The sequence below is a fragment of the Physeter macrocephalus genome, chromosome 4, assembly GCF_002837175.3.
Source record: "Physeter macrocephalus isolate SW-GA chromosome 4, ASM283717v5, whole genome shotgun sequence".
NCBI classification, from domain to species: domain Eukaryota; kingdom Metazoa; phylum Chordata; class Mammalia; order Artiodactyla; family Physeteridae; genus Physeter; species Physeter macrocephalus.
This window is the reverse complement of record NC_041217.1, coordinates 59,978,508-59,998,435: the sequence shown is the minus strand read 5'-3', so window position 1 is coordinate 59,998,435 and position 19,928 is coordinate 59,978,508. Positions and strand designations below refer to the sequence as shown.

The 19,928-nt window shown below is 37.0% G+C and overlaps 1 protein-coding gene across 5 annotated transcripts in view; it reads right to left on the bottom strand.

The window, feature by feature from the left end:
• The window catches only part of POU2F1 (POU class 2 homeobox 1), a 188,625-nt gene that overhangs the window by 11,217 nt on the left and 157,480 nt on the right, over positions 1-19,928 (bottom strand). For all 5 annotated transcript variants that reach the window (XM_024116677.1, XM_028488674.2, XM_028488673.1 and 2 more), the window contains 4 exons: positions 19,708-19,849; positions 18,026-18,171; positions 16,638-16,817; positions 15,072-15,177 (listed from right to left, as the gene is read on the bottom strand). In XM_024116677.1, the coding sequence (XP_023972445.1) occupies positions 15,072-15,177; positions 16,638-16,817; positions 18,026-18,171; positions 19,708-19,849 (574 nt within the window). The remainder of the gene's footprint in view (positions 1-15,071; positions 15,178-16,637; positions 16,818-18,025; positions 18,172-19,707; positions 19,850-19,928) is intronic.

Here is a 19,928-nt window from a genome sequence, read left to right as displayed (position 1 = left end):
TCTGCATGTCTTCTTTGGAGAAATGTCTATTTAGGTCTTCTGCCCATTTTTGGATTGGGTTGTTTGTTTTTTTAATATTGAGCTGCACGAGCTGTTTATATATTTTGGAGATCAGTCCTTCATCCGTTGATTCGTTTGCAAATATTTTCTCCCATTCTGAGGGTCAGATGCCTTCTCTGCATTAAAAAATTGAAGTGGCTATTGGGTAATGAAAAAAGTTTGTGGTAAACATTTTCTTCTTTTTGTTTGTTTTTTTTTTTTTTGGCCATGCCATGCACCTTGTGGGATCTTAGTTCCCCAATCAGGGATCAAACCCGGGGCCCCAGCAGTGAAAGCACCAAGTCCTAACCACTGGACCACCAGAGAATTCCCAACATTTTCTTATTTGAGGAAACAACAACATACAATGATATTATGATTCTCATAAAAGTTAGTATGAAAAATGAAGATCTAGAAAATTGTTATTTGAGAGGCCTAAAAAAAAAATCAAAATGCCAAAATTTCTTTTTGTTGTAAGGAGAACAAATATTTGAATAAAAATAACTAACTGACATTAAAAATATCACTGACAGCTAAAACACATTCACTGAAATGGTTTACTATTATAGATCAATATTGTCCAACAAAAATACAGTACATATGTAATTAAATTTTCTAGTAGTCCCATTGAAAATAGTAAAAAGAAACAGGTGAAATTAGTTTTAATATTATGCCCTATTTAACCCAGTATATCCCAAATACATTTCAACATAAAATCATTATTTTAAAAATTTAATGAGTGTTTTTCATACTAAGCTTTGAAAAGCAAATCTCAGTTTGAACTAGCCACATCTTACATGCATAAAAGCCAGGAGGCTAGTGCTTACCATATTGTATAGCAAAGGTCTAAAATATCTCTAGAAGTTAGGCCTAGTGTTACTTAAAGAATATCAACTCCCTTTGCCTAAAGCAGAAATAACTGATAAGGCATAGGATAGATATAGAAGATGCCAACTATTCCCACTGAGCTGTAATTTTGATGCTATCTAACACCATCAAAGTATAGAACAGGCCCTCTTACTTCAGTAATCAGTAAATGCTACATACAAAAAAACCAGCTGCCTAAACTAGTTGGAACTTCATTTAGTGAAAGTCACTATGTTCTAGGATATGATCAACCACATATATGTGTATAGCAGAACCTAAGTGGTATTTTCTCAGTATAGAGAACTGAAAAAGACCAAAAACATCTATAAATTTTCAATATAATACTTCTATGAGGTTTATATAAAAGACTTCAGAGATGAAAGAACTAGACCAATCAAAATAAGTATTTCAAACCTATAAACATATTGGAAAAAAGATCTATGTAAAAGAACTTTCTTTGTGATAAAATCTAACGCTAAGCTGTAGAAGATTCTCTTCTCTCATAATAGCCGTATTAAAAATTCAGGCAGTTTTGTTCTTTTAAAATCTATTTTGAAGCCTTCTTCTGGTCTATACTAAGAACACCTAGAATTCAACTCTCATTTTAACTGTTAAGGAAATGTTTCTTTCACATATTGCAGAGCTGGGAGAAAATTAGACACCATCTATTTCAGTACTGACTCTACTTTTCCCACCTCCTATCATGCTACACAAAAGGGTTATGTGGTCTCTGAATTAATCAGGTAAACATATCTTTCTTACTGTTAAGTGAAAAGGGAGGATTTACTCCTTTTTCTGTCCCTCTCAAAAATATAAATAAGATGATTCCCTCTTTACTGCTGCTGTTCCAAAGTACAATTACATCTTTGTGGATATTATTAATCACAGTTTCATTATTCAGTTCTAAATCTATCAGACCAATTTATATCACTGAACTATTGATGCTGTGTTGGGTTCTATATTTGGCAGATTCATACATACTTTTTCACTTTGACACTCTTTTCCTAAGACCCGCCCCCTGTTCTATAGAAAGGTATATATCTTCTCTCATTTCTCTTCTACTGCTAGTAAATTTCAATATAATTTCAATCTTTTCTTGACCAATTTTTCAGCTTATCTAACCTGATTTCACTTACGGGCACTACTTTCTTTTCAAACTTCTGAAATGAACTTGAGGTCAAAGGCTTAAAGTAGCCTTTTCTTCACTCTCCACTGCCATTTTCAGACCATTCGGTATCACTTTCTTAAAATCTCGCATATATACAAAGAAAATCCCAGTAATTTCATCAGTGAATTTAACCTAGGATAAGAGATGATGGCTCCAGAAACCATTCAAAGTAGCTCTTTCTGGTTGTTATCCTCAAACCACATTCTAGGTGTCTTCAATATGAATGTCATATGAGCACTAGAGTATAATAATGGGATCGTCAAATGAATTCTCCCAGTGAATCACCTCTTAATCAATATATATCTTTTATCTATATTCTTGGCAACTTAATTACTTGGGCAACATTGATCAGGGAAGTAATGCCTGCTGAGCTTTAGCATCCTCAACAACAGAATTAGACACCATCACCACCTCACAAGGTTAGTAGGAAGTTACATGCAAGAATACATAGTGTGTGGCACAACCTCGTTTCCCACCTCATCCTTTTTTTTTTTTTCTTTGCGGTACGCGGGCCTCCCACTGTTGTGGCCTCTCCCGTTGCGGACCTCAGGCTCCGACGAGCAGGCTCAGCGGCCATGGCTCACGGGCCCAGCCGCTCCGCGGCATGTGGGACCCTCCCGGACCGGGGCACGAACCCACGTCCCCTGCATCGGCAGGCGGACTCTCAACCACTGCGCCACCAGGGAAGCCCCCCACCTCATCCTTTTTAATTGAAAAATTATTTTTTTAAAATTATTGAAGTATAGTTGATTTACAGTACTGTGTTAGTTTCAGGTGTACAGCAAATTGATTTAGTTGTATGTGTGTGTATATATATATATATATTCTTTTCCAGATTCTTTTCCATTATAGTTTATTACAAGATACTGAACATAGTTCCGTGGGCTAGACAGAAAATCCTTGTTGTTTATCTATCTTACATATAGTAGCTTGTATCTGCTAATCCCTTTCTCTGTATCGTTCCAATTTTAGTATATGTGCTGCCAAAGTGAGCACCCACCTCATATTTTTAAAAAAATAGATTTAGTGAGGTACAGTCTATATGCCATAAAATTCACCCAGTTTAAGTGTAAAATTCAATGATTTTTAATATACTGACAGAGTGGTACAGCCACCATCCCAATCTAGTTTATGACTAAAAAAAGATTCCTTGTGCCTATTTGCAGTCACCCCTGTTCCCACCTACAGCCTCCAGTCACCTGCTTTTTGTATCTGTAGATTTACCTTTCCCAGACATGTCACATAAATGGAATCATACAATTTGTAGTCTTTTGCATCTAGCTTTCTTCAGTTAGCATACTGCTTTCAAGGTTTATCCATGTTGTAGCATGAACCAATACTTCCTTCCGGCTGAAAAGTGTTACACTACATGGACAGACCACATGGTGTTTAATTCATTAATCAATTGATGGGCAATGGCTTGTTTCCAGTTTTTTGTTTTTATAAAAAAATTAGTTAAGGGCTTCCCTGGTGGCGCAGTGGTTGAGAGTCTGCCTGCCGATGAAGGGGACATGGGTTCGTGCCCCGGTCCGGGAGGGTCCCACATGCCGTGGAGCGCCTGGGCCCTTAAGCCATGGCCGCTGAGCCTGTGCGTCTGGAGCCTGTGCTCCGCAATGGGAGAGGCCCGTGTACCGCAAAAAAAAAAAAAAAAATTATTTATTTTTGCCTGTATTGGGTCTTCATTGCTCGGGCTTTCTCTAGTTGCGGCGAGCAGGGGCTACTCTTCGTTGCAGTGCACGGGCTTCTCATTACAGTGGCTTCTCTTGTTGTGGAGCACAGACTCTAGGTGCGCGGGCTTCAGTAGTTGCGGTACACGGGCTCAGTAGTTGTGGCTCACGGGCTTAGTTGCTCTGTGGCATGTGGGATCTTCCTGGACCAGGGCTCGAACCCGTGTCCCCTCCATTGGCAGGCGGATTCTTAACCATTGCACCACCAGGGAAGTCTCTCCAGTTTTTGATTATTATGAATAATTCTGTTATGATCATTTGTGTAAAAGTTTTTGTGGAAATGTTTTCATTTCTCTTGGGGGAAATGTCGGGTAGTACGGTAATTTTATGTTTAAAGTTTAAAGACAATGCCGAAGTGTCTTCCAAAGTGGCTGTATCATTTTACATTCCCACCAGCGATGCACGAAGGTTTCAGTTTCTCCACATCCTTGCCAAGACTTATTATTTTTGGTCTTCTTGATTATAGCCATTCTAGTGAGTATGAAGTAGTATCTCATTATGATTTTTTTATTTTTTTATATGAAAACATTTATTATATTCAAAAGATAAATTTATAATATGTTACACATGAAAAACCTACAAAGCTCCTATGTAGGACAGCTTCTTAGAACGTAAAGCTAATTTAAAATTACTATGAGTGTGCAACATTTTATAGTATAAGCTTCTGTTTGAACAATGTAATGATTGTTCTTTAGGATTAAAACAAGATTCTGCAGTAGTCATCTCTGTAGCTATACAGTAACAGCACTCTGCTGAGCAATAATGTTGAACATCTTTTCATGTGCTTATTAGTCATTCCTATATCTTCTTTGGTATAATGTATATTAAAATCTTTTGTCCCTTTACAATACTAAGTTGCCTGTATTCTTACTATTGAATTTTAAGAATTCTTTATATGTTCTAGATATAATTCCTTTATCAGATATATGATTTACAAATGGAATATCTCTCCATTCATTTTTCTGGAGAGTTCATTGAGAGAGTATATTTATTTTGTATCTTGCAACAACACTGAATTCATTACTAGTTCTAGTAGGCTTTTTGGTGTGTGAATTCCTTGAGAATTTTATACATATAGGATAATGAAAACAAAGACAGTTTTAACTTCTCCCCTTCCAAACTGGATGTTTAAAGTTTTTTTCCATTATTAAGCTGACTATAACCTCTACTACAGTGCTAATTAGAAGTCTGCTACAGCAAACATTCTTGCTTTATTCCCAATCTTAGGGGGGAAAGCATTCAGTCTTTCTCCTTTTAGTATGCTGTTACCTGTAGGTTTTTTAGTAGATGCTCTTTATCAGGTTAGGAAGTCCCCTTCTATTCCAGGTTTTTATCACGAATGGGTGTTGGATTTTGTCAAATGCTTTTTCTATATCTAGTGAGATGATGATGAGATTTTGGTCCTTTCTTCTATTACTATGGTGTACTACATTAATTTATGTTCAGTTACTAAATCGACTTTACATTCCTGGGATAACCCCTTGGTCATAATGTATAATCTTTTTTATATGTTGCTGGATTTGATTTGCTAAGATTTTGTTGAGGATTTTTGTGTACATTTTTATGAGGGATATGGGTTTATAATCTTTTTCTTGTGATAACTTTGTCTGGCTTTAGAATCAAGGTAATATTGACTTCATACTATGAGTTGTTCCTCCTCCTCTATCTTCTGGAAGAGACTGCTAAAGGTTAATTCTTATTTCTTTGTGAAATATCTGATAAGAGTTCACTGTTAAAGCCCTCTGAGTCCAGGCATTTCTTTTTGATTCCCTTACTTTACTTGTTTTAGGTCTTTTAAAGGTTTTCTATTTCTTTTTGAGTCAGTCTTCGTAATTTGAGTCTCAGAATTTGTCCATTTCATCTAAGTTGCCTAATTTTGGGGGGCAAAAACTTGTTCATAATATTCCAGAATGCTGCATGAGGTAGCAATTCCATTCTTAAATATATACCCAAGAGAACTGAAAACGTATAACCACATAAAAACTTGTATTGAGCTTTGTGATGACCTAGAGGGGTGGGATAGGGAGGGTGGGAGGGAGGCTCAAGAGGGAGGGGATATGGGGATATATGTATATGTATAGCTGATTCACTTTGTTGTACAGCAGAAACTAACACACCATTGTAAAGCAATTATACTCCAAAAAAGATACAAAAAAAACCCACTTGTATTGATACATGCATACTCATAGCAACAGTATTCAAAATGGCCCCAAACTGGAAGCAACTCAAATGTCCATCAACTCTGGAATAATAAACAAAGTATGGTATATCCATGGAATGAAATATCACTCAACTATTAAAAGGAATGAAGTTCCAATATATTCTGCAACATGGATAAACCTTGGAAATATGCTAAATGGAAGAAGCCAGACACAGAGGGTCATATATTACATGATTCCATTTATATGAAATGTCTGACACAGGTAAATTCATAGAGACAGAGTAGGGGGAGAAGTGAATGGGGAGAGACTGATAATTGTTATGGGATTGCATACAGTTCATTATGAAACACTACTTTGGAAAAAGAATTGGAGGCAGAGCTTGTTTAGTTGAGATTATTAAGGGCTGTGGAATTTTTACAAGTTCTTAAGACACAGAAGAATACATATCTTTCTGGAGCAGTACAGTCATGATCATTCATTTTCTATTGTAGAAAAGTTTACCAGGTACAGCCACTATGGAAAACAGTACGGAGGTTCCTCAGAAAACTAAAATACCATATGATCCAGCAATCCACTCCTGGGAATATACCTAGAGAACACTATAATTCAAAAAGATACATAGGCTTCCCTGGTGGTGCAGTGGTTGGGAGTCCGCCTGTCAATGCGTGGACATGGGTTCGAGCCCAGGTCGGGGAGGATCCCACATGTCGCGAAGCAACTAAGCCTGTGTGCCACAGCTGCTGAGCCTGCGCTCTAGAGCCCATGAGCCACAACTACTGAGCCCGCATTCCACAACTGCTGAGGCCTGCACACCTAGAGCCCATGCTCCACAACAAGAGAGGCCACCGCAATGAGAAGCCTGCGCACCACAACGAGGAGTGGCCCCTGCTCACTGCAACTAGAGAGCCCACGTGCAGCAACAAGGACCCAACGCAGCCAAAAAAAAAAAAAGATACATGCACCCCTATGTTCATAGATAGCAGCACTGTTCACAATAGCTAAAACATGGAAACCACCTAAATGTCCATTGACAGATGACTGGATAAAGAAGATGTGGTACATATATACAATAGAATACTACTCAGGCATAAAAAAGAATGAAATAACGCCATTGCAGCAACATGGATGCAACTAGAAATTACCATACTAAGTGAAGTAAGTCAGAAAGAGAAAGACAAATACCATATGATATCACTTACATGTGGAATCTAAAATTTGGCACAAATGAACCTATCTACAAAACAGAAACTGACTCATAGACACAGAGAACAGACTTGTGGTTGCTGAGGGGGAGGGAGGAAGAGAGAGGGATGGACTGGGAGTTTGGGGTTGGTAGATGCAAACTATTACATTTAGGATGGATAAACAACAAGGTCCTAATGTAGAGCACAGGAACTATACTGAATATCCTGTGATAAACCATAATGAAAAAGAATATAAAGAAAGCATGTCTCTATGTGTATAACTGAGTCACTTTGCTGTACAGCAGACTGGCACAACATTGTAAATCAACTATACTATAATAAAAAAAGATTAAAAAAAATTAAAAAAGGGAAAAGTTTACCAAGGACCTATTATGTACCAAGCACTATGATACATACTGGTAAAATAAAGAAGACCATGGCAATCACACAACATTTCTCTTAGAAGAGGGCAGACTAAGGGTATGTTTATTCCTTCATTTCTAAAATGCTATCCCAAGAGATGGTAAAGTAATAAAAACGGGAGTGAGAGCGCTGGGAGTGAGATTTCAGAGAACTTGAGAATTTGATATATTTGCAGAAATGAGAAAGAGGTTAAAATTGGGTGGTAGAGAAACCAACCATAGTCTAGAAGGGCACAGTAGAAGACTATGATAGAGGTGGGAATTATTTACCCCAATGGAGCCCTGAGGGGATTTCAAGCTCTGCGTTGTCAATACTGAGGCAGGAGTAGGAAACAAGGGCAGAGAAGAGGGTGACCAGACTGTTCACACACCAGCTCTGTCAGTGGGACTTTTCCTCCCCCCACCAGACTTATCATCTAAGCATTAACTAATGTCACCTACTACTCTTCAAAGAAAATAAAAATCTGAGTATGGAAGGTTAAGAACTTTAGTGTAAGCACTGGCATCCCTCTCATTTGAGGAAGGTGTGAGGGTAGAGCCTGGTCTGCCTGTCTGCTTTCCACCCACAGGCCCTGAGCAAAGTCTGGCAGTTCTCTCCCCACATTCACAGCTCACAGCTCCCTTCCAATCAGGGGAAAGGATGCTGAGTAACAGAAGCTACACAAGGGCAGAAAAAACCTTACAAGTTACTGATATTAAGTACTAAGGCCTTGCATTCATCGGTATGACTAAATAACCAAAAATTACCAGACAATGAAAAAAATCCACAGCACAAAAGAAATGGAACAAAATAAATAAGCAGAATTGAGGCCAGAAGAAGCAACTTAAATACAATTCTAATTTGTACTGTAACTATAAATTAAAAACAGATTGCTATAAAAAGGTGGAATCAGAAGAAACATTCTTAGAAATTAAAAATATGATTTTAGAAAAACATACAAATGACAACAATAAAAAATGAGAACACAGGAACAGTTAAGATAAAATTCAGGATATATTTCCAAGAATGAAGTATAAAAAGTTAAAAAATGAAAAACACAAGATAAAAGTTAGAGATATATAGGATCAATTTAGAGAGTTTAAAGTCTGTTTAAAATATGTTCCAGAAATAAGGAAGAAAGACAAATTACCAGAGTTAAAGAAAGACATTAATTCAAATTGAAAATGCCCACTGAAGGCCAAGGAGGACAAATTTAAAAGGCTCATGCCTTGATACCTTCTAGTGAAATTTCAGAACTCAAAGGATAAAAAGTTCCTTAAAGTTTACAGAGGAAAAAACAAATGATCAACAAATCGGAGTTCGACTGAAATCAGACTTTTCATTGGCAACACTGGATGCTAAAATACCACAGGGCAATACCTTCTAAGTTCAAAGGAAAAGTAATTTTGTACCTAATATTCTATTACTGTACAAACTACAAATACTGTGAGGGCAAAATACTTTTCAGTTATGCGTGTACTTGGAAATTTTCCCTCCCACATAATCTTTCCAAATAAAGAAAAAAATTACTTGAGAGTGTGCACCAGGCAAAACAAAAAGGAATCAAAGGTAGAGGGAGACATGGGCTCTCAGAAATATTGGATCTAACTCAGGAACACAGTGAAAAGAAGTTAAAATAAGCAATCATAGGGATTCCAAGGAGAAAGTCTGATCATTAATTTAACATTTTTAGAGACTTCTGCCTTTGACCATAAGAGTAAATGGTCAAAGGGTAACTTACACTATAACAAGAATAGAGAAATATATGAGAAAATGTTTTAGATATGAGAAAATAGGCAGCACAGGGCTGTGATCCCTGAAGAAAGGGAAACAAATGATGTGAGCCCTATAATCACCTGGACTTTATTTGGAAGCACTTTCTAAACTGCTGCACCAGAAGAGGAAAAGTAGAACACAGCAATTTCAATGATTTGAGGAGACAAAGACCGTCGCTGGATGCTGAAATGGCTGGAATTTGCAGGAGAGAGTACTGGAAAGGAAGAAACTAATACAGAAAGAACTCTAGAAATGTGCATAGGGGTTTCCTAGAATCTTTGGTTGAATACTAAATTGCACATGCACAGGGAAACCCCATGAGTCCAGGGAGGGAGGCTGTAAACTGAATGATCCTTGGAATTCACGCAGGACAGGGAGATAGTCCAGTTCCAACTACACAGAGAGTAGAGACAATTGAATATCTGGGCATTCATTAGAGACCCCAGAAGGGTCACACCTTAAACTAGTGAAGGCTACTCTAGGGCCAATCTAATAAAGCTTAAAAAATAAGCCTTGAAAGGATCAAGCTGATCTGTAGTAACCTATCTGCCTGCCAAAGCAAACTCAAAAACTCTTTAAAGGAAGAGTTTTATTATACATCAAAATCCAGAGGTATAATCCCCTTCTCTTGAGTACAGGCAGATCTGTGAATATGACGGGAGATGTGGTAGCCACTCCTTTAATTGGGTTATATCATATGACAAAGGTGAGAGGACTGACTACCTTATATTGCATAAGACCCTCCATAGCAGCTGACTGGAGAGAGATTCTCATGTTGCCTTTGAAGAAGCTGCCACGTCGTGAGAAGGTCATGAGGCTAGGACTTGGGGTTAGCCTGTAGGAGCTGAGAGTGATCTAGCTGACAGCCAGCAAAAAAAAATGGGGACTTCAGTCCTATAACCACGAGGAACAGAATTCTGCCAACTAATGAACTTGGAAGATCTTGGGTGTCATATGAGGTCACAGCCCCAGCCAACATCTTGATTTCAGCCTGGTAAGTCCCTGAGCAGAGGACCCAGCTCTAACCCATGCCTGAACTTCCAACCTACAGAACTGTGGGATAGTAAATGAGTATTGGTTTAGGCCACTAAGTTTGTGGTAATTTGTTACACACCAACAGAAAACTAATATGCTTGGAAAGAAGACAACAATGTCTGCTCTTACCACTTCCCTCAGCTGGAATTTCTAGTCTATGCAATATTTATCAATCAAGGTGAAACAAAACCTATTTCACCGCTATAAAAGATGAAAAATAGCCCTTAAGTATATGAAATGATGTTCAACTTCACACAATTAGAAAACTGAAATTTAAAGTACACTGAGATACGATTTCTAACATATCAGGTTGGTAAAAATTAAAAAGTGTAACATTCTGTTGCAGAGGCTATGGGGAAACTGGCCCTCTCATGTATTGTTAGTGGGAATGAAAATAAGTACAATCCTTTTGGAAGGCAATTTGATAGTATCCAACAAAACAACAGTATCCAACAACACATAGGTGTGTACCTTTTGACCCAGCAATTCTACTTCTTGAAATTTACCCTCAAGACACACTTCCAACAGTACAAAAATACATATCCACAAGGTTATTCCTGAAGCATAGTCTATAATTACAAAATACTGGAAACAAACTCAATGTCCATACAACAGGAATGGGGTTAAATAAACTGTAGTACATCCACATAATAGAGTAGTCTACAACAATGAAACAGAATAATTAAGAGTTCTATGAACTAATGTGGAGTGACTGCCAGGATATTTTAAGTGAAAAAACTGAAGTGCAGAAGATCACCTAAGTATGATACCTTTAAAGTAACAAACGAAGTAAATTAAAAAAGAAAAAAATCTCTACTCAATAGTTCAAAAGAAACACAGGAAGGGCATAGATGGGAATGGGATGGAAAGGATACAGAGAATTATGATAGAAGGGAACGACATTTTTCTGAGGAGAACTTTCTGTATAGTCTTACCTTTTACAACCATGTTAATATCTCATATTCTTAGAAAATCACAAGGATGGGAGGAGAAACACTAACATTGAATACAAACAAAACAAATAAACTGACCTGAATTTCAAATGAATAATGTTACTACACTGAAGAGGATATAAAAAGAACTAACCAAAATAACTTTTGAACATGGTATTTGAGCTTTATGCCTTTAGGCTTAAGACGAGAACCCTAAACTGAACTGAATTAGTAGGTCTTTTCTTTTCAGAGGCATGGGTTAGCAATTTTGAAAACACTTTCTTTTCACTATGGGATTGAGCAATTAAGTAACTTGTTATTGTTGATAATGGGAGCCAGGTTACTCATTGTCACTGAGAAGGGGGTTAAAATATGGAAAGAGGTTAGGATAGAAAAGAACAAACTATAGGATATTGGATTGGAATTGGAGATATCAGTATGAACTCATGGATTTTTTTTTTTTTTTTTGCGTTACGCTGGCCTCTCACTGCTGTGGCCCCTCCCGCCGCGGAGCACAGGCTCCTGGACGCGCAGGCCCAGCCGCTCCGCAGCATGCGGGATCCTCCCGAATCGGGGCACGAACCTGCGTCCCCTGCATCGGCAGGCGGACTCTCAACCACTGCACCACCAGGGACGCCTTGAACTCATGGATTTTAAGGAGGCTGATTCTAGCCCAGAGGCAGAGAAACTTTAAGATGAAGCTGAACACCTTGTGTGCTAAAAAACAAGGAAGCACTCAAAGAATGCTAGGGACGTGTAAAGGGCACAGGAGCCACCTTGAAATAGTTCCCATTGGCTAAATCTGGGACAATCTGAATATTACGATAAAAAGTGATAGTAGGATTCTAATCTACTGAATACAGAATGATTTCTGAGTCTATAATGATACAGATAGCCTGGACCTGTTATTATTCTGATTCTCATATAATTCCATCATTTCTTCCACATTTATTAGTTGGCTTTCAACTATAAGGATGAACTTTTCCTTTTCCCCCATATTTCTTGTTTATTAAAAAACTGACAGTAAAGTATTCAGGGGAAAGGGGCATATCTGTAACTTGCTCTTATAATAGTTCAGAAAAAAATCACATACAGAAACACAAAGAGAAAAAGGAGAAAGCAAACATAGTAAGATTTTAATATTTGGAGAATGTGAGGAAGAGATTTAGGATTTCTCTGAACTATTCTTATAACTTTTCTGTAAGTCTGAAATTATGTTAAAATAAAAAATTTAAGAAAAAGCTATATGTACGAAGGTGTTCATTATAGCATTATTTATAACCGTGAAAACTTCATTCATTTAATAATTACTGGGTATCTTACACTCTAGGTAGTGTGCTGGACACGAGGAATACAATAGCGAACAAGCAAGACCAGTTATGTGGCTTAGAGATTGAGAGGTTTCCTGGGATGTAATATTTGCAGGGCTCAAACTGGAAGAGTTGGTCACCCTCGGGTGAACTTACCCATGATGGTAACATATGGAAATGGTTATGAAATTACAGTACAACCATTTGATATAAGGGCAAGAGTACAAAAGTAAAAACTATAATAACAGAGGAAGATACTTATTATTAGATGTTAAGCTAAAAAAAAAGGATACACTATAAATACTATTAGAATTGTACATCTATGTACATATAAAAACAGATATAAAGACAAAATAAAAATAGTACTCATGGTGATTGTGTCTTTCCTATTTGAATTTCCTATGTTAAATATTTTAATGATTAAAGAAAAATTTCATTCCAAAGTTACTAACATTTCAGAAAACTGTCATAATTAAATCTAAATAAATTGGCCAAGTAATTGAATTTAAGAAAATTTGATTAGGCAGTTAAGATCACCAAAAAATAAAAACAATTTTAGCTAGTTTTGAGCATGTATATCTTCTTAAAATTACCTTCTGCCTCAGATTTGTGCCATTTTTTAAGAAATCTGCAAAGCTACTGTTCTTTTTTTTTTTTTTTTTTTTTTTGTGGTATGCGGGCCTCCCTCTGTTGTAGCCTCTCCCGTTGCGGAGCACAGGCTCCGGACGCGCAGGCCCAGCGGCCATGGCTCACGGGCCCAGCCGCTCCGCGGCATGTGGGATCCTCCCAGACCGGGGCGCGAACTCGGTTCCCCTGCGTCGGCAGGCGGACGCGCAACCACTGCGCCACCAGGGAAGCCCCAAAGCTACTGTTCTTAATGCCTGGACCATTAGGAAATTTTTTTTGGCAAAAGATGGGTATCTTTAAACCTAATGTAATATGACTTATAATTTGTTTGGAAGGTAAAGTACACAATTTACCAGCCAGTGGCAGTCAGGGTAGACAGTAAGTTCATCAAAGACAGGAATTTCATGTTCCTGGTGCCCAACACAGCAGCAACCAATCACCAACAGTTTGCTTTTTAAGCTGAGGTGCTGAATACTATACACTCTTGAACAGAGGTTTTTAATTTGCCTCTAAGGCATCCAGAAATGGCAGGGCTTGGTAACGTGGGGACTGATGAGGTTTGTGATTTATAAACCTCCTTGTAATCTTACTAAAAATTGTGGGTATGTCTACTTTGTGAGGGGAAAAGTTTATAGCTTTCACCAAAGTTTCAAAGAGGTCAAAGACCCAAAAGAGGTCAAAAGTACTATTCTGAATAAACAAACAATATTATGAAATTTCTAATAACTTAGAAATTTAGTAACTATATAAAGCCATTTATTCAATTTTTACATCATGGTTAGATCACTTAAAATATGAGTGAAAAAAAACAAATTCCCCAACTCTAGGTTAAATTTAAGCTTATGAAAGATCACAAATCTATCCAATGATTTACTAGCATGTATCAACCTGGTGAATAATTACAGAACATCTTCTGCTTTATGTATCACTAGAAAACTTCTGATGACAACACTAATTTATTTTAGATGTATTTGGAAAATGTGCCACATAAAGGGAATACATTTATTTATTCATTTTATTGTGAATGTGCCAAGCACTGATATTTCAAAAGGAATATTCAGATCTTTTGAGAAGTACAAGGTCTGTTGGAAAAGAGAGAAGTATAAAATATAATTGTTTATAATATAGGCAGGTGGAAACAAATAGTTTCCTGAAGAAGCTAAAGAGTATATCCAAGAAGAATTGATATCTAAGCTGGAGTAGTTTCATCACTAACAGAAAGAAGTGGAGGCTGGGATGGACAACATTTTACGCTATGGGCATGTTTACAAAGGTAGGAGAAATCCTCTTGTGTGTGGAGGATGGGATGGAGAAAAGACTAGTGAAAGATAAGGTCCAGGCTGGATATAGTCTATGAATTCATGATAAATTTGGACGTTTTCCTGATTGCAAAAAGCTGCAGCTATTAAATGTTTTTAAGGAGAGGAGGAGTTAATTGAAAAAAAATAACTCTGGGACTTCCCTGGTGGTCCAGTGGTTAAGACTCTATGCTTCCACTGCAGGGGGTGTGAGTTCAATCCCTGGATGGGGAACTAAGATCCTGCATGCCATGCAGTGTGGCCAAAAAAAAAAAAAAAAAAAAAAATCTCAGGATGCAACGTAGAAGACAGACTAATGTGGGAAAGAAAAAAGATAAGAAAATCTTTATGTGAAAGTATTCTTTCTGGAAAAATGTATTATGCCTGATTTTTTTTTAGAGTTCAGAGTTTCAGGTTTTTTTTAAAAAAAGCAATACATATTTTTAGTTAAAACCTTAATTTACAATTTAATAGCAGATTCTCACAGAAACTTGGCATGGGCCTATCATTTGCCTAACAGCTGCACAGCCTGGCTGCTGCTTACCTGTAACAGAGAGATTAGTTACCGCAGCACTGGTTAAAGGAAGGACTGGATTGACTGTGAGGGTAGTTGCTGCGCTGCTTGTCACAAGGCTTGGCGTGGTTGCCACCTAGAGGTCAGAAGTGAAAATATGCAGAAGCATTTAAAAATCAAAATTTAAAAATTTAAGTCCATACTGTAGATTTATTTTTCCTATAAAATTTTTAAAATTCCAGATACAAGAGAATAAAATAAAAGGGCCTAAAAGGAAGTGATTTTATTAATTACTCTTTGATCTTGGAATTGAGAAAACTGGCTTATGTTGAAAGGTCCCTTTTGAATAGATGGTTTTTCACTGATGTTATTAATGGTTTTGCCCAAGTTTTAAAAAGAAATTAATAAAAACAAATTTCCATATTTCAATAGTGTTGAGCAAGACAGAAATATTATACCAGTTATAAACTTAATCTAAACAAGAAAACTATTCAAGGGGATCATGGGATCTGGGGTTCTTGTATTGCTTCTATTTTCAACTATGTGGGGACAAGACTGTCTTGGTTTTGTTTTTAATGAAATGATATTAAGGAAAGAATGTAAAACAAATTTTTAAAAACTGACAGTTTCTTTTTGAAATAAGATAAATATTTTTACATTTTTGTAAGAAACACTGCCTTCCTTCTATCCTTCCCTCCTTCTTCTAGAACAAATAAATCCAAAACACAAAATAGTCACCTAAATAAAACAAAACTGTACCTAATGACTATCTTTTTCATAACTACTATCTCATGAACTTTATGATTAAAGCCTCACCATTTAACAACCATAGCCTTCACTTAACAAACTAGTAAGTGCTATTAATGATGACCTTAGTTTGAAAAGCCTGCTGGTATAGAATAATATTCAAATAAATTAAAAATAAATTAACAAGAAAGTATCAGAAATGCAAACTCAACAATATTCCCAATCTTTGGAATCCTGGTTGGAAATGTGGCCATCACATTTACAGTTGTCCTAAAGATCAAGGGAGTCACATGACCACTATATGTCCCTTCAGTCTAGGAATACTATTCTAATGTTAACAGCAGAGGTTACTCAGTTAGGTTATAAATAAAAGGCCCACAAGTTTGTGAAAATCTGAGACAATTGTTTTAATACAAGTTCAGAGCTAAAGGTTATCTAGGAATTTATTGTCACTTAATCATGTATGTGTAAGTTTAATAAATTGAGCTTTAGAACCCAACATGAATAAAGTGAAACTAAAGATTTTTTTAGATAACTGGAATTAGCCGCAAATTTACTCCCAGTTACAGAGTAACCTAATAAACTACATCAGAGAAGAGAATAATGGAACTGCAGAGAAACAGAAAAGGATTAAAACTGTTTGCTTTAAAAAAGAAAGATCAGTAAGTTCTTGGGTTAATAACAAGACATTTAATTACTTTTGTAACATTTAAAATATAAATTTATATATCTTTATTCAACATGAATATATACAATAAATTCCTATAATGAAATAAATTCATTTGATAGGGTCTCTGTAAAATTGTAAAAATTAACCCTTGAGCATGCCTCCCTATTTTTCATCCTTACCAGTGAGGTCGGGCTGGGGAAAATTGCTTTGATAGGTGAGCTGCTGGTCCCACCACTGCTTGGTGGGTTGATTCTTTTTTCTTTCTGGCGGCGGTTACAAAACCAAACACGTATCACCTCCTTTTCCATATTAAGTTGATCAGCAATCATGGTGATCTCTTCCGAGGTAGGCTTTTGATTCTGAAGAGGGAAAAAAAAAATCACCTTTTGGAAAAACTTTTTGAACTACTGACATAACCATGTCATTAAATGAATAAACAAATGGGGAGAAGGAACAATAAGAGAATGAAATTGGGATATACAAGGCCATATTATTCCACTTTTAACAAAGAACTTCTATAGACAGACATTCTAATGAACATGTATTTATTAAATGTAGTCATATTAAGTTAGAATAAGTTATTCTTGAATATTTATATATTTTTTATTTTAAGGACAATTAATCGTGAATGAAACCAATACCTTATTTATTAGTGAAAATTTAAGAACTTCCCCAGTGCTTCATGCACATAATCTCACTTGGACAATGTGAGGCAGGCCATAAGCCTGTGGGGCAGGAAAGGCAGTTATTTTACAGATAAAGGGACTTCAGCTTAGGAAACCACATAACTTGACCAATTACACAGTTCGTAAGTGGCAGACCAGATAAGACTCCTTTTTCAGTGCTCCTTCCATGGTGCTCAAGGCTTTTCTGAATTAGAGAAGTCAAAATTTTGTTGGAAGCTTTGATTGTGATATTCCCTGGTACCAGAAAAACAAACAAACAACAACAAAAAAACCACGCCAAAGACCTGTTGAAATAACTTGAACTCTATAGCTCATCAAGGCCTTCAGTGTTCTGGTTCCAAACACTGCAGTTTAGCCAAACCAAACTACTTGTGTTTCCCGATACATGTCATGGCTTTTCTCTCTGGATGCCTCTGCTTGAAGCGCTTTCCCCCCACCTCTCCCTACCTGTGGAATTCCTATGTATCCTACAGCTGCTGCCTGCCTCTCTCACTCTTGAGTGCTCACATGGATCTCTAAGCCTGGTCTCTCCTGAACCCTGAAGCACTCTGGTTTTGTTTCCTTATGTTCAGTAACTTACTTGGTCTCATCGTCTGCAATATGTATTTTATGGTCTACGGCAGCGGTCCCCAACCTTTATGGCACCAGGGACAAGTTTCATGGAAGACAATCTCTCCATGGACTGGGGTGGAGTGTGTGTGTGTGTGTGTGTGTGAGTGTGTGTGTGTGTGTGTGTGTGTGTGTGTGTGTGTGTGTCTCAGGTGGTAACGCAAACGATGGGGAGCGGCAGGTGAAGCTTCGCTCACTCGCCCGCCTATGGCACTTAACAATAGTATTATACAGACAATCCCATGTATATGAAAAGTAAAATCCTCACTAACCTCCAAGAAACTCTTCTCTAAGGCCACACGGATGTTGGTCTCTATGCTGGTGCGTTTCTTCCTCCTACGGTTCAAGCCCTCAATTCCCATCCCTGGAGAATTCAGGGCACTTGGGCTGGAGAGAGCCGAATCAGATGAGAGGTTCTCTGTAAGAAAGAAGAAAATATGTAAATCAAATCAGCTGAGCATGATTCATGCACACAATGCATGTATTAACAACAACAATAAAACTGACCAAAGTATTTTAGGCTTTCATAACCTACATTAAAATATTGTTCACTACCATAGATCCTTCTGCTGTTCTTACTGGCATTCTTTGTCTCAGGATGGTTGACTATACTGTCATTGCTGTTCTTTGATTTGTTTCTGAGAAAGCAGAAGTTTACTATTCCTATCCTTACTCTCAGCTCTACCTCTTCTGAGTTCTGCTCTTATGTTTTGGTTTTGTTTGCTTATTTATTTATTAACTCTAGGGATAAAAGGAAGAAAGCTTTTTGGAAATTATCAAATGTTTAACATTTATCTTGCAAATGACCTCTCATTTTATTTCACTGGTATTCCTCCCCTTCCCCCCAAACCAAACAAATAATGAAACATTTCTAAACTATTTAAAGTTTAAACAAGGTTCTGTCATTTAACAGTTTAATGACCCTGAGCATGTCACAGACATCTTTGAGTTTCTTTCCACTCTCTATATAAAATGAGATGGAGGGGGCAGACCAGTGGTTCTCACCTGTGGAACTCAGAAAGATTCCAGATGCTGAGGCCATACCCAGAACTACGAAATCAGACTGTCCAAGGTTGGGAGTTACAGGTTTGTCTTTTCCAAAGACCTGAATTTTGTTCACATCTACAATGAGAACCATAGTCTAGGGGATCTCTATGGTTTCTTACAGCTCTCATAGTCTATGATTCCGTGACTCAAAATTCAAAATTTCCAAAGGGAAACTTCAGCACAAAACACAGAAGTTAAAACTAACAGCTCAATTTATGTATAAAATTGGTGGTCATTTTTTAAAAATTGAAGTATAGTTGATTTACAATATTGTGTTAGTTTCAGGTATACAGCAAAGTGATTCAGTTACATATATTTTTTCAGATTACATTCCATTATAGGCTATTATAAGATATTGAATATAATTCCCTGTGCAATACAGCAGATCCTTGTTGCTTATCTATTTTATGTATACTAGTAGTTTGCATTTATTAAACTCATACTCCTAATATGTCCCTCCCTCCCTCTTCCATTTTGGTAACCGTAAGTTTGTTTTCTATGTCTGAGTCTGTTTCTAAATGAATATAGACTCATTTGTATTATCTTTTAGATTCCACATATAAGTGACATCATATAGTATTTGTCTTTGACTTATTCACTAAATTTAATATTCTCTAGGTCCCCTCTTCAACTTCCTTCAACTGTCTCTCACCCTGGGCTCAAATACAAGAAATATTCCAAAGCTAAAAGTTATTGCTGATTATGTACCTTGTAATTACTAGCCTACTTAAATGAATTAGCTCTCTGATTTATGTAGTCATAATTTATATTGATCCTCCAAAGATTGTGAGCTTCAAGGTTCTGTAGTACCAATAATGTAATAAGAAATATAAACCCCAATTAATACAACAATCCCTCCTATACAATTTCAATGAACAATGAAGAAATGTTTTATACATTCACCCACCTGCATCATTTAGCCACTTCTCCAAAAGTGGCTTTAACTTGCACATGTTCTTAAAGCTGAGGTTCAAGGCTTCAAAACGAGAGATGGTAGTTTGGCTGAAGTCATTTCCATACAGTTTACCCATAGCGAGCCCAACATCGCCCTGCAGAGTAATACAGAACAGGAGAGGGGAGAGAAAGAGAGGGAGAAAAGATTCATCTAATGTTATGGTCTTCACTCGA